A 13,562-nucleotide genomic window follows, 5' to 3' on the forward strand; every position below is an offset into this window, starting at 1 on the left:
AACCTAGAAACCACTTTTTGGAATTCTTGATAAAGTCTCAGTCTCATGTTCCTCATCTGTAAAATGAGCTAAATCTACTTTACTGGGTTATTGTAAGAATTATGTTGTGAGAGGACTTGTAAAAAGAAACATTAGCCATATGTAAAGAATCATTAATCTCCTAATCAGAGATCCCCATAGCTTCTGGATGATTTTTATCTTCCTTCAGAGGGAATTAACTTTTGCGTCGAGCAGATAGCATATAATGGCAGGGGAAGCTCACCTTAGTCCTAGCAGGGATTAAGCCAACTTGAAGCTGCGTTTCAGTCTTTGTGAGGGCTGGTTTATTTCCAGTTCACCTCTACTCTTACGGTGCAGCCCTTTAGGGATCTCAAAGGAAAGCTACGTGTGTGTACCAGGGCTTCTCCTTGGGGACCCTGGACTCCTACTTTTCTTTACTCTCATTCCACCCCACCTCCCGACACCATAAAATTGCTAAAAGTACTGTTCAGTTTCTCAGCTTTTCAGCTGCTGCTTTCAGCCCAGTTTCTTAGCCTCCAAGTCACTGCTTGCTAATTAGCAAATGCTTCAAGCAGAAAAGTAGTGCCAAATATAATCTCTCAGCTTTTAGATCTTGGCCCTCCAAGTTCTGGCTGCTTTGATAGCTCTCCGATGACTTGAAACAGATTTTAAAAATATTTCCCCCCAGTTTTTCTAATTGTTTTTGGTGAGAGAACTGGTCTGTAGCTAGCTAATCTGCATTTAAAGTGGAAATCTGACCTTGGAGTAACTCATTTAACTTCTTTGAGCCTTAGTTTTCTCATCTATAAAATAACGATTCCAACAATACTTATCATACCAGTAATATTGAGAGGATCAAATAAGATCATCTAAAAGAAAAAATTCCCTAACCTGTATAGTATAGAGAGATACTCTGTATACTTGAAATATTTTATATTTTCCTCTTATGGGGAGACAAATCACCTGAAAGTGATACCAATTTAAATCTAGCTCCATTCAAGAACTGCAACTCAACCAAGCTGCTAATGGGAAGAGCTTGTCAGTGGTATGTACATAGGTGAAATCGTAGCTGCATTTCAACCCATCTCAACACTTCCAAGGAATTGTATTATGGGATATAACATAATAATATAACTGTAAGTTAAAGTTACAGTTAATATAAATTGATGCATGTATATTCAAGGGATGAAATTGGAAAAAAACTGTATCCTTCCAGACCCTCTCTCTATGAAAACTGACTCTGGGTAGTTCCTTCTTGCCCCTTTGGATGAAATCTCAGGTCCCTGTCTTGAATTTTCTGCTCACTCTAAGTCCTTAGCTTCTAATCTCCCTCTCCACGCCCCCCCATTTCAGTATTTTCAAATTCCAGTGTTCTGTAAAAGTTCAAAACATTAGATTTTAAGGTTAAAGTTTTTCTTCTTCTCTAGAACTGAGAAAGGAAGAGGTGTGCTTTGTGTCTTTATTTTCTCGCTCCTTTTTTCTTGCTCACAAGGATGCCTCTGGCTTCTCCAGGGTTTGGGAATGGTGGTGGGGAGGAGAGGTAAGGAGTAGCAAGTTCTTTTTGGTCTGATACTGTTGTGAGTTGGCATATGTGCTTTCTGTACTTGGTAAGTATTTAATGCTGACTCATTCTCTGTGGGTGTTTTGAAACACCTTCCCGCTTCTTATTTCTTGGGATCTCTTGATGTGGGTAAACACACCTCTCTGACTGGGCTGTTGAATTCATCTCGCTCAGCCTCTAGGAATCTAGTAGTCAACTCTCCTGTGGGTGTCCCTTCAGCTCTCCAGAAATTCCCTTGGGCTGGGTCTAAAACCATCCCCTGGCCAATTTGCTCATGCTTGGGAAACACTCACATGGGAGATACTCAGACATTCTTTGTCTTAAAAAAGACATAAAAGACCTCTGGGCATGAAACACCTCTCCAAAGCATCAATCTCTTTGCTGAACTCTCAGAGCAGTTATCTGGCCACAAGCCATTGGACATTTCTCAGCACGAACTGGACAGCTGCCTGCCCGGCCCCAATCAGGAGGGATACATGCCAAGCTCTCTCAGTGGCCCTGCTGACGCAGGCCTTTCCTTAGACACGAGATGGGCAAGACTCACAGCACATTGATAACTACCGCCACACATCCTATCAGAATGCTCTCTCAGCCTCTCCAACCTCTTTCATAGCCTGGGAGCCATACACTGATTTCTAGACACCTCATTCTCAGGTTCTGCTTTGGTGGTTTTGTACCTCACTTTATTATGTGGGAGGTATTGGCACTTAATACCTTAGGGTCTTAGCCAAAATGGAGATGGGAAGGGTCCCATTTTTACACTATCACACATGCTTAAAAGGAATGGTCAGGCAAGAGGGATGAGATATGGGAACATATGTATATGTATAACTGATTCACTTTGTTATAAAGCAGAAACTAACACACCATTGTAAAGCAATTATACTCCAATAAAGATGTAAAAAAAAATGGTCAGAATAAAAAAGGCCACTCATAAAACAGTCAGCAAACAGTATAGTTTTTGCACATCAAGTTCTCTTGAGAATGAAGAGCTGCTTTGCCTTTCTAAAGTTTGCATGTTTATTAGCATGGTCCTCCCTGTTCTCAAGATGCCACAGGCTGGAGAGGTAAAGGTGAGGTGCTGCCCTTAAGTGGTCTTAAGGCAGAAACACCAAGGAGTGGGTGGAGTGGAAGAATGGGAAGGACTGTAAGAGCTCGGGGAGACACTTCTCAGGGCCTCCAGGCATAAACGGTGATGAGTACTGGAGGCTTGTGTCAGTAGAAGGGTCAAGAACTACTGAATATGGATTATCTTCTTTAATGTGACCCCATTTGTACCCACAGATAATGTGTGGCTTGGAAAATGTGGGTTATGTACAAAAAGTACAAAAAAGAAAATAAAAATGACCTGTAATCCACCACCCAGCGTGTGCGTGTGTGTGTAAAATTGGTATAATATTTACTTTAATGACATATCATGAATATTTCCCTTATTTATTATCTTCCAGAACATGTTTTTAATGGCAGCCTAGTATTCAATTGCATGGCTATATAATTTAATCAATCTGATTTTGGATTTTAAGGTAGTTTCTAAGTTCTTTACTATTATATGTAACCCCATAATGAATAACTTGCAGTCTAAGGGTTTGTGCATAGTTCCATTTTTTTCTTGTGATAGAGGAATAGAAGTGGAATTACTAGCTAAATATCTAAGTATCTATTTTCATATTCCTAATATGCTTTGCCACATTTTCCTTCAGAAAAATTGTGCTTATTTAGCTCCTACCGGTAGTGTATGAGGGTGTCTGATAAAAGCCATTTTATATGAAAATTTTTGGTGGGTGAAAATTATCCAGTTATTATCCAAGTTATTACCTTGATGATCGGAATCCGGGCCAGGGCCATGCTGGGAGCGCTGAGGGTTAGAAGGCCGCCCCGGGAAGGAGTCAGTGAGAACCAGCCTCCTTAGTTGTGTCGGGTGTGTGTTCTCGCTCCGTGCCAGGCGCTGAGGGCGACGGCAACGATGCAAGACACTACACTCGCCCACCAGGAAGCTCCCTCCGATTTTGCAAACTGCACACCAAAGCGGGCCCAAAGACAGTTCGCCCTAAGACACTGGGTCAGGACTCTTTCCACCCCCTCCCAGGCTCAAGTTCTTCCCCATCAAAGGGTGATGCAATCCCCGTCCTGTCAGCCATTCTGGGCTGTCGTGGGACTCTAACCTGAGGGAGCTTTGTGAACTTTTGAGCGTAGTGCACTCGTATAGAATTTTCACTCAACACAAGGAGTTCGAGGGGAGGAGGGAAAGAGAGGCAGAGCGTCCCAGCGAGACCGGAGGCCGCGGGCGGAGACGCTCAGAGCGCGCCGGGACTGCGTGACTGGGAGGCGGCTCCGCGAGGTACTTATTCTCTCCCGCCGGCGCCAGGTTAGCGGCAGCAAGAGGGAGCGGTCCGCGGCCCCGCCCACTGCGCGGCCCCCTTCCAACCACAGACCCTTCCCAGTGCCGGCCCCACACCCAAGTCACCAATCCCACCCCAGGCCGGCCCGTCCCTTGGCAAGCCTCTCCCCAGGCGGGCCCCGCCCCCGCTCCGCCCCCGCGCTTGCCCCATACCTCAGACACCAATCCCTCCCCCGTGCCCGCCCCTCCCCCCGGGAGCCCCCCCCCGCGCCCGCCCCCCCCCCCCCCCCGCCACCGGAAGTGCCGTCGGAGCGTTCCAGCATGGAGCGCGAGCCGAGCGCCACGGCAGCCGCCCCTGCTGCGGCCGCGCTCTTCGCCTGGGTACGTGACTCCGCCTCCGGGCCTTGGCCGCTGGGACTGAGGGGCGCACAGACGCTGGGAGCGCCCGGCCTCGGCGTGGGCGGTCCTGGGGCCAGGCAGCCGAGGTCCGAGAGGCGCTCCGGGTTGGAGGATCCTGGGCTGGGGGCTGAGGAGGAGAGGGCGGGGAGGGAAGGGTTTTCATGGGGTGACTTAAGGCTTCTGGGTGGTGGGGTCCAGACCGGAGGGGCGGCGGCGCAGTGGGAAGAACCTGCCTCCAGGACAGAGCGTCTGGGTCCGCGACAGACTTCAGGCCCGGATAGCGCCGGGAGAGGCGGAGCGGAGGGCTCTGTGGAGAGAGGATCTCCCCGTCCCAGAGCCCCGTGGGGCCACCTGTGCCCTTCACCCTCCCATTGCCAGGAGGATGAAGGCCTTTCCCCAGCCCCACCCCAGCCTGGCCGGAGCAGCCTTTGGTGTGGGGCCGGCGGTGTTGGGCCGTGCACAAGGCGGAGACCCTGCATAGTTACTGATACTCGGCTGTGACCGGGTCTTGCCTGCACGGAGGGTGTGGGAGTCTGCGCTGGTGTCGGTTTGACGGGAGCATTGAGAGACAGGGTCATCTTTATGTGTCGTGGCTGGAAGAGAGGAGGGTCTGTGCACAGGAGTGTGTGGCAGGCAGCCGACCAGATGCACGGGAACAAACATAGTGTCTTGTAGTTCTTCATAGCACATGCTTGTAATGAAACGTATAACTTGTTAATGTCGGTCTCCTTGGCCAGAATGTAGGCGTCATGAGGGTGGGTGCCGTGCATGTCTTGTATGGTGCCTGGCTTGTGCCTGGCACGTTGTAAGGTGCTCAGTACATATTTGTTGACTAATGGATGAATGAGTACCTGTTGTGTGCTGAGCTAGGTGCTGGTCTTTTGGGAACAACAAAAGAGTGAAAGACTTCCAGCTCTCGTGTTGGGGGCGGTGGGGGGAAGAGAATAAGACCTTTACTGCTGTTACAACCAGTATGTATAGACTAATTTACAAAATGGCGATTATCAGTACCAGGCAGCATTTATTGAGTGCAAGACTGCTGCAGACCGGCAGAAGGGAGAGCGTGGTGTGGCCCGAGGTGGTCTGGCTGTGTCTTTGGGGTGGCACTGGAGCTGGGGGTGGAATTAGGGATTGAATGTGTGCCTGGGTGGGTGCTTATCCCAGGCCAGGGACTGGGGTCTGTGTAGACAGGAAACATCTGACAGAAAAAGCCTTTCATATATGGCCTTGTCAGTACTGAAGCAAAAATACTGTTGAACCTAACTTCGTTGCTGTGCTTGGAGGCTTGCTGGTATTTTTTTCCTGAGGCATTATCTGTGTGGAGGGGTGTATTAGTTCGTTGGGCTGCCATAACAAAATACCACAGACTGGGAGGCTCAAACAATGGAAATTTATTTTCTCGCAGTTCTGGAGGGTAGAAGTCCAAGATCAAGGTGTCAGCAGGTTTAGTTTCATCTGGGGCCTCTTTGGCTTATAGATGGCCTCCTTCTTGCTGTGTCCTCATGTGGCTTTTTCTGTGGGTGGGAGCATTCATGTGTTTCTTCTTATAAGGATACCAGTCATATTGGATTAGGGTCCCATCCTTATGACCTCATGGAAGCTTAACTACCTTTTTAAAGGCCATATCTCGTAAAACAGTCACAGTCTGAGGTACTGGACGTTAGGGTTTCAACAAATGAATTTCAGCAGAACACAATTCAGTTCATAACAAGGGGATTTACCTTTTTGGATATGTGTGTGTGTGTGTGTGTGTGTGTGTCTTATGTCTGGAGTGTTTGTAAGGAAGGCAAATACAGCTGTAATAGATTGTATTAAAATTTCCTTTTGTTTTGCTTTATCATGGATTTAGGGCCTCTTGCTGCATTACAAAAATTTGGTGCCATTGTTTGAATCTCATAATGCTGGCTCAGCAACCTGTAGCCCTGGTAATGGGGCAGCCATGGAGATCTCATGGCTAACAGAGAAATCCTCTGCACATGCTTTCCACTTCACACCGTGCAAGTCTTTCATTTGCTCTTTCCTGAGGGACTCATAGGGTCTTACATTAATTCACTGTAAAATATATGCACACCTTCTTTGGGCCAGCACCATTTCAGATGTGGGGGAAATAGCAGTGAGCACAACAAAGCTCCTGCCATCATGGAGTTGCTTAACTCTCTGAGCCTTAGTTTCTTCATCTATGAAATGAATGATAATGCCCCGCACCCTGTGGAATTAAAGGGGAATGCCCAGCACACAGAGAAGCACTCAGTAGTTGGTTGCTAATATTGCCCTGAGGGCCTCTGGGACCTGTGTCCCTGCATGGCTCCCTCGTCCAGCATGGAGTCCTTGCAGCCCAGATGGCTGTGGAATAGACCACAAGGGGCAGGAGTTTGTATATATGTATGCATTTTTTGGTAGTTATTTTAAATCACTTTTTTTCATTCAGGTGTCTTCAAAAACAAACACATTTTAAAAATTTTACTACTCAAGAACCAACCAGCAGTCGGTGGTTGGAGAAATTATAAGGATTTCCAGAATCTTAATAAGATTTTCCCTGCAGGTCCATAATCCCTTATCTTCAATTTTGAATACAAAAAGCTCTGTAAACCCAGAACTGACCTGACATGAGGCTGTTTATAGTCTTTGCCCACTAACTATTTGTACTGTTTACTGCAGAAATAATACTGTTTTACTTATGGGGTGCTGCTCCCAGACCTTGCAGCAGTGTATATGATTTATATACTGTATTACTTTTCTAAAGTCTATAAAATTCTGAGTCTGAAGTACATCTGGCTGCAAGGGTTCCAGATTAGGGATTCTGGACCTTTATCATATAATAACGACAACAGACATATTGCCCATCAAGGGGAAATCTGTTTCCTTAGAGGAATCTCACCACGTGAATCTTACAGTAACAAAACATTGTACTTGGAAAGGCCCTTAGAGGTTGTTGCCAACCTCTTTCACCTGTTTCAAATGAAATAACAATGGTGTGCCTTGCTTGAGGGCACAAAATCCTCAGCTAACTTTGATTCCAGAAAGTCATTGCCAGTTTTCCCAGTGAGGGTGTGGGGAGATGGGACAAGAACTAGTCCTAGCGTATTTCCCACCCACTTCGTTCCTATTTTTCTTGATTATTTCTTTCCGTGGCTTCCCTAGATAATTACCGTTTATCAGAAGGAACTCCTATGCTGTCCCCTAAGGGCAACACATGTAGGCTGGGGCATTGGAAGGGGAAGGCGAAGAGTATCACTGGATGAGTTGTGGATGCTGAGAGCTCCTCTCACATGGAAATCGTGGTGTTCTGGGGATGGGGCCACCGTCCAAGTGTGGGTTGCGTATAACAACTTCTTAAGAATGAGTCTATGAAATCTCATCTGTTATAAGCTCTGAGAGGAACGTGAGGGTGAGAAAGATAGGGACAGGTAAATTCAAATTGACAGTTGGGGTTCCCATAGTTTTTCGTCCTTGGCTTATTTTATCCCTAGGGTGCAAATAGCTATGGGCAACTTGGCCTTGGCCACAAGGAAGATGTGCTTTTGCCCCAGCAGCTGAGCGACTTCTGTAATCCTGGATGTGTCAAGAGGATCACGGGAGGAGGGGGTCACTCTGCTGTTGTCACAGGTAACTTCCTTCAAGAATATATTTTCTCTCATTTTCTTATTTAGACATTCTCCCCTAGGGTGTTATATTACTATCTTTCAACCTTTTGTATTTTGCAGAGGACAACTTTTTTGTGAAGGAATCACGCTACCATCAGAGAATGGCAGATTGTCAGAGCTGAAAGGATTTCAGAGATCAAGGCCACCCCTCTTTTCCCCTCGCCCGCTCTCCAAATGAGCCTCAGAGAGGAAAATTGCTTAAGGTTACAAGACAAGTAGTGGCCGAGTTGCAACATATATTACATTTTATACCATAGATTGATATTTAACTTTCATATATGAGTTAGAAGTCTTGGCAGTTAAGTCGAATATTCCTTGAGAGCAAGAATTTTATATTTTCCATAATCTTCCCTCAGCGTACCTAGGATAGTACTTAATAAGTACTACAAGCGCTATAATATTGCAAAGGAGGGCATATTGCATCCTGGTTAAGAACATGAACTCTGGAATCAAACCGTGTGGGTTTAAATCCTGGTTCTCTTAATTGTTAACTGTGTGGCCTTGGGCAGATTACTTAATTTCTCTGTGCCACAGTTGCCTCTCTGTTACATGGTGATAATAATGATGAGAAACAATGAGTTAACAGGGCTGTATTATGACTTTCATGAGTCCTTGACACTTTTGCCTTTGTGGACACCTCCTTCCATAAAGAAATATTTAAAATTATGTTTACAGCTGCACTGACATAAAGATTAATATAATCCAGGCTAGATTTAGTATTATATATTCCTATTACATATATTTTTTTATTAAAAAATTAGATTAAAACCTTTTTGTGGGCTTCTACAAGTATGGTGGGCCCCAGGCACTGTGCCTGAAGGATAAGTCAGCCCCACGCCTGAGGCCCTCAGAAGAGTACTTGGCACATTCTGCATCCTGAATAAACGTTGGCTTTTATTGTTACGGCAGATGCTCAATTTGGTAATTGATTGGCCACTGCTGTAGGACTTGGAGTTTCCATTTAGATGTTAGATTGGAGCCCCTTGGACTTGTGCCATTTGGTCCAGAACACATTAACATGCATGGCTTATTAACTTGGGTGGGAAAAAAGTTAGTTGGGTCCATGACTCCAAATAATTAATGAAATCCTTTTGCTCATCTTAGCAGTTGTAATTTCCCCTGTTCACACTACCACTAAAACCTTTATATTTTGCAGATGAAGGAAGCCTTTTTGTCTGTGGCCTGAACAAAGATGGGCAACTGGGGCTTGGTCACACCGAGGATGTCCTGTACTTTACCCCCTGCAAATCCCTCCTTGGATGTCCCATCCAACAGGTGGCCTGTGGCTGGGATTTTACCATTATACTTACAGGTGAGTGTACTCCTAGGTAAATCTTTATCACCACAAAGGCTTTGGGTGAGAAGTGCATGATGTTGGGCCCTGATTAAATGAAATCCTCGTTGTATTTAAAAACACACACAAGTGTTCTCTCTGGTTGTCAAGGAAAGTTGCAGGGTGCATTTTGCAAGGAGGGTTTTAACAGTAAAGGAGATAGGGCTGGAAAATCTGGACTGTAATTATTAGAATCTAAACAATAGCTCTCATTTATGAAGTACTTAGTGTGGGCCTGTGTCAGAGTTGTAGGGAGTCAGTAGGTAACACTCTGTTTCTTGCTCACATTTGGGATCAATTGTGAGACAATCACAGAGCAGTCAGACAAGTAGAGATCAAATTATCAGCTTTTTGCTGATAAAGGCTAAATTGGAGGGCAAGGTTAATTGTCAGGCCAAGAGGTTCTGCTAATACTCCTCTGATCCAAACCCACTCCCCAAACTCTAGGCCTCTGCCGTAGGGGAAGCCCTTACTATGTGTCAGCCCAGAGTGCCTGAGAGGAAGGTGCCAAAGCTATACTGTCCTGTTCCTTCTCCCAAACTCACCAACTGGCTAGGTTACCCATCCTCCCCTAGAAAGCAGTGAGAATGGGGAAGGGCAGGGAGAAAGGCCTGGAGTATATTAAAATTATGGAAATTCCATCTCATGGAAATATGAAAAGTGGGAGATAAGTATCCTCCATCCCAACACTAGGCACATGGCTAAGCATTCTCCACAGCTAACTTGTCATTAATTAGGTGGTGTAGTGGATAGCCTGTGTAAAACGCTTAGCCCAGTGCCCACTGTTTTTGTTCCTAGGGGGATAGAGCAGGGCGTATGGACTGAATGTGCTGGAACCCAGGGCCCCACTCACTCCTCTCATTCCTTTTGCTCTTCTCATCCTTCAGCATTTACCCATTTGTCACAGTTGTCTTACTTCTTAGATTTGCAATTCAAGTATTTCTATTTTGCAGAAAATGGTCAAGTTCTATCATGTGGATCCAATTCCTTTGGCCAATTAGGAATTCCTCATGGGCCTCGAAGATGTGTGGTCCCCCAGGCCATTGAGGTAAGGACAGCCCCTAATATTGAGCTTGCCTGTGTACTGTGAAAGTGTCTCCAGGTATCAGTTATCCCTCCCTGGACTAAAAGACTGGCTGGGCCCCTGAAAACCCATGGGGTAGTTAGAATTTAAGTTGAAAAACTCAGGTTCTCCTGGGAAAAATTAGGTTGGAGGGATGGATATTGTGAGTGAAAAGCCTCTGTTAGCTCTCATGCATGTTATAATTTTTTGTGAAATAAAACAATAAAAGTAATATATCTTATAATGACATTAATGACATTTTACAATTCTAAAAGTCGTCATAGTGGAAACTGTGTTAGAAATAGGTCCAGTGGGAATTGACTCGCCTAAAGACAGTAAGTGAGGCAGATGGCATAGGCCTGCACTGTCCAGTGGGAATGTCATGTGAGCCACATATGTAACTTAAAAGTGTCTAGCAGTGCCATTCAAAAAAGTAAAAAAAAAAAAGGTGAAATTAATTTTTAAAATAACAGCTTTATTGAGATATAAGTCGTATACCATAAAATTTACCCTTTAAAAATGTATGTTTCAGTGGTTTTTAGTATACTCACAGAGATGTGCAGCTACCACCATCATCTAATTTTAGACCATTTTCATTATCACAAAAGAAACTGTGTACCCAATAGCAGTTAACTCCCATTTTCCCCTCCCACCCCCTGATGACTGCTAATCTGTATCTGTGGATTTGCCTATTCTGGGCATTTCACATAAATGGAATCATACAATATGTAGCCTTTTGTGGATGGCTTCTTTTACTTCACATGATGTTTTTAAGTTTCACCCAAGTCATGGTATGACATGGTAAAATTAATTTTAACAACTTTTAAACTATTATAATGTAGCCAAACTATTATTATTTCATTTTATATGTCACCAATATAAAACTTTATTAATGAGATATTTTATATTCTTTCATTTATATGTAGACTTTTTTCTGGTGTACATGTTTTACTTAGAGTATATCTCAATTCAGTCTAGTCACATTTCAAGTGTTCAACAGCCATGTGTAGTTAGAGGCTACCATATTGGACAGCACAAGTGTAAGATAGGACGCCTGGTTTTAGTTCGGAGCTCTTTTCACTGCATCATACTTAAAATGTACACATTTTTGTGAAGATTATATTGTAAGCGAACTTTTAGAGGAATTATGCTGGAATCTAAAATGAGTTTCACCACCTAAGCTGCTCCACTCATATCTAATTTCCTTAAACAGTGACTAAGAGTGGGAGATCTGTTTTCACTGGAGAGAGCTTAGGTCTGCTCCTATCACTTTGCTGAATTCTAATTGCTGGTATTGTGGGGTATTATTTGGGGTCATGGTTTGGGCTGTTCTAACAAAAATATTATAGACTGGATGGCTTAAACAGCAAACATTTAATTTTCACAGCTCCAGAGGGTGGGAAGTCCAAAATCAAGGCACTGGCATTTTTGATATTTGGTGAGGGCTCACTTTCTGGTTCATAGACAACCATCTTTTTTCTGTGTCCTTACATGCCACCAGAAGGGGAAAGGCGCTCTCTGGGGTCTCTTTTATAAGGGCATTAATCCCATTCATAAGGGCTCTGCTCTCATGACCTACTCACCTTCCAAAGGACCCACCTCCAAATACTATTATGTGTTGGGGATTAGGTCTCAACGTGCATTTCCTAAGAACACAGACACTGAGTCTGTAGCACATGGTATGCATGGAAGTCTAGACTCTGTAGTCCCTGTTGTAAGAAGTGCTACAGCTTCTAGTTGCAAATAGGTAGCTTTTTAAGAACACTATGTATAAGTTATAATTAATTTAGCTTAAGTCACATGGTTAAAGAAGACAGAGAGAGCAATGGTTAAATATGTTGGATGACAGAATCAGAAGGTAAAAACATTTTGACGCACTGTATCTTATAGAACAATGGGAGGAATGTGCCAAAGTGAAGTATAAGAGAAATTCATTCATTTATTTAATAGCAACTATTGTGTGTAGGTGCTGTATTTAGGCAGGGGGGACAAAGGTGAGTAAGACCCAATCCTAGCGTTCGAGGGCCTGTAGTTTAGTAGTACATGTTAGATACAGAAGTACCTAGATGCATTACCATGTTAGAACTATGATAGATGCATGTATAGCCTCGAAAGAGAGTACTGGACTCTTTTTAGGGGAAGGTGGGGTGAGAACAGACTTACGCTGAATCTTGAAAGTTGAGTAGAAATTTCCCTGGCTTGGGATAGAAGGATGTGCAGAGTAGGTACAAAAGAAGCACATTACAAACAGAAGGAACTTTGTGAACTAGGGTATAGAGCATAAAACAGGAGGGCTTGGGATACTGCAAGCAGTTTAGTATGATTGGAATATAAGGAAGTGGTAGAAGTGCCAGTAGGGATCGGGCAGGCAGGGAGGTAGTGTCTCTAACAGTGAGTTAGAGAGGGGCCTCATGGGATAGTGTGGGGGGTGGATTGAAGGAAGATTACTCAGAAAACTCTTGCTAATAATCCAGATGAGAGATGATCCTGCCCCAAATGAAAGCAGCAGTAGTGGGGATGGAGAAGAAGGAATTGAGGTAAGTTGGTTTGAAGAGAGTGACTCCGCATGTAAAGCCCTTCAGTTAGCTTTGAAAAGGTAAAAAAAAAATTTAAGGGTGGTATATTCAAATTGTATGAGCAGTAAGATTTGATCTTCCACAAAGCTAATGTGATTGTGGGCTGAATTGATAGAAATATAGTCTCCAGAAGAAGGGAGGCCAGAGCTCTGTCCTTCTTTGTGCTGGTCACACTGCATCTAGGATGTTGTGTCCTGGTGTGGGTTTGGTTCTTAGGCCCTGGGCACTGAGGTGAATAAGACTCAGACCCTGCCCTTGAGGACTCTAAAGTTTAGAAAGACACTGTGGATCTGTAAATAAGCAAATATGGTAAGGTCCCATAGGGGCTGTGATTGGTGCATATACAGTCCCTTAAGAGAGAGAGACTGAGTAACCAGAGCATAGAGGAGAGAAACCAAGAGGGGGAGGGAATTTGAAACTAGGTGATGGCTGATGGAATTGGGGATGTTCTTCCTAAAGAAGAGATGTGTATTAGTTATCTATAGCTGTGTAATAAGTTACCCCAAAATTCAGCAGCTTAAAGCAACAAGCATGTATTATCTCACAGTTTTGGAGGGTCAGGAATCTGGGAACAGCTTAGCTGGTCTCATGACTTTGCAGTCAGCCAGGCTGCACGAGGTCTGCTGGAGGCTCAACTGGGCTGGTTCC

General features: G+C 44.4%; 1 protein-coding gene across 7 annotated transcripts in view; it reads left to right on the top strand.

The window, feature by feature from the left end:
* The first annotated feature begins 4,200 nt into the window (after positions 1-4,200).
* The window catches only part of SERGEF (secretion regulating guanine nucleotide exchange factor), a 218,041-nt gene continuing 208,679 nt past the window's right edge, over positions 4,201-13,562 (top strand). For all 7 annotated transcript variants that reach the window (XM_027115258.1, XM_027115262.1, XM_027115259.1 and 4 more), the window contains exons 1-4: positions 4,201-4,280; positions 7,769-7,904; positions 9,099-9,254; positions 10,229-10,323. In XM_027115258.1, the coding sequence (XP_026971059.1) occupies positions 4,221-4,280; positions 7,769-7,904; positions 9,099-9,254; positions 10,229-10,323 (447 nt within the window). In that variant the 5' untranslated portion in view covers positions 4,201-4,220. The remainder of the gene's footprint in view (positions 4,281-7,768; positions 7,905-9,098; positions 9,255-10,228; positions 10,324-13,562) is intronic.

This window comes from Aethalodelphis obliquidens, unplaced genomic scaffold (genome assembly GCF_003676395.1).
Source record: "Aethalodelphis obliquidens isolate GAN/ISIS:26980383/991018 unplaced genomic scaffold, ASM367639v1 scaffold14, whole genome shotgun sequence".
NCBI lineage: Eukaryota > Metazoa > Chordata > Mammalia > Artiodactyla > Delphinidae > Aethalodelphis > Aethalodelphis obliquidens.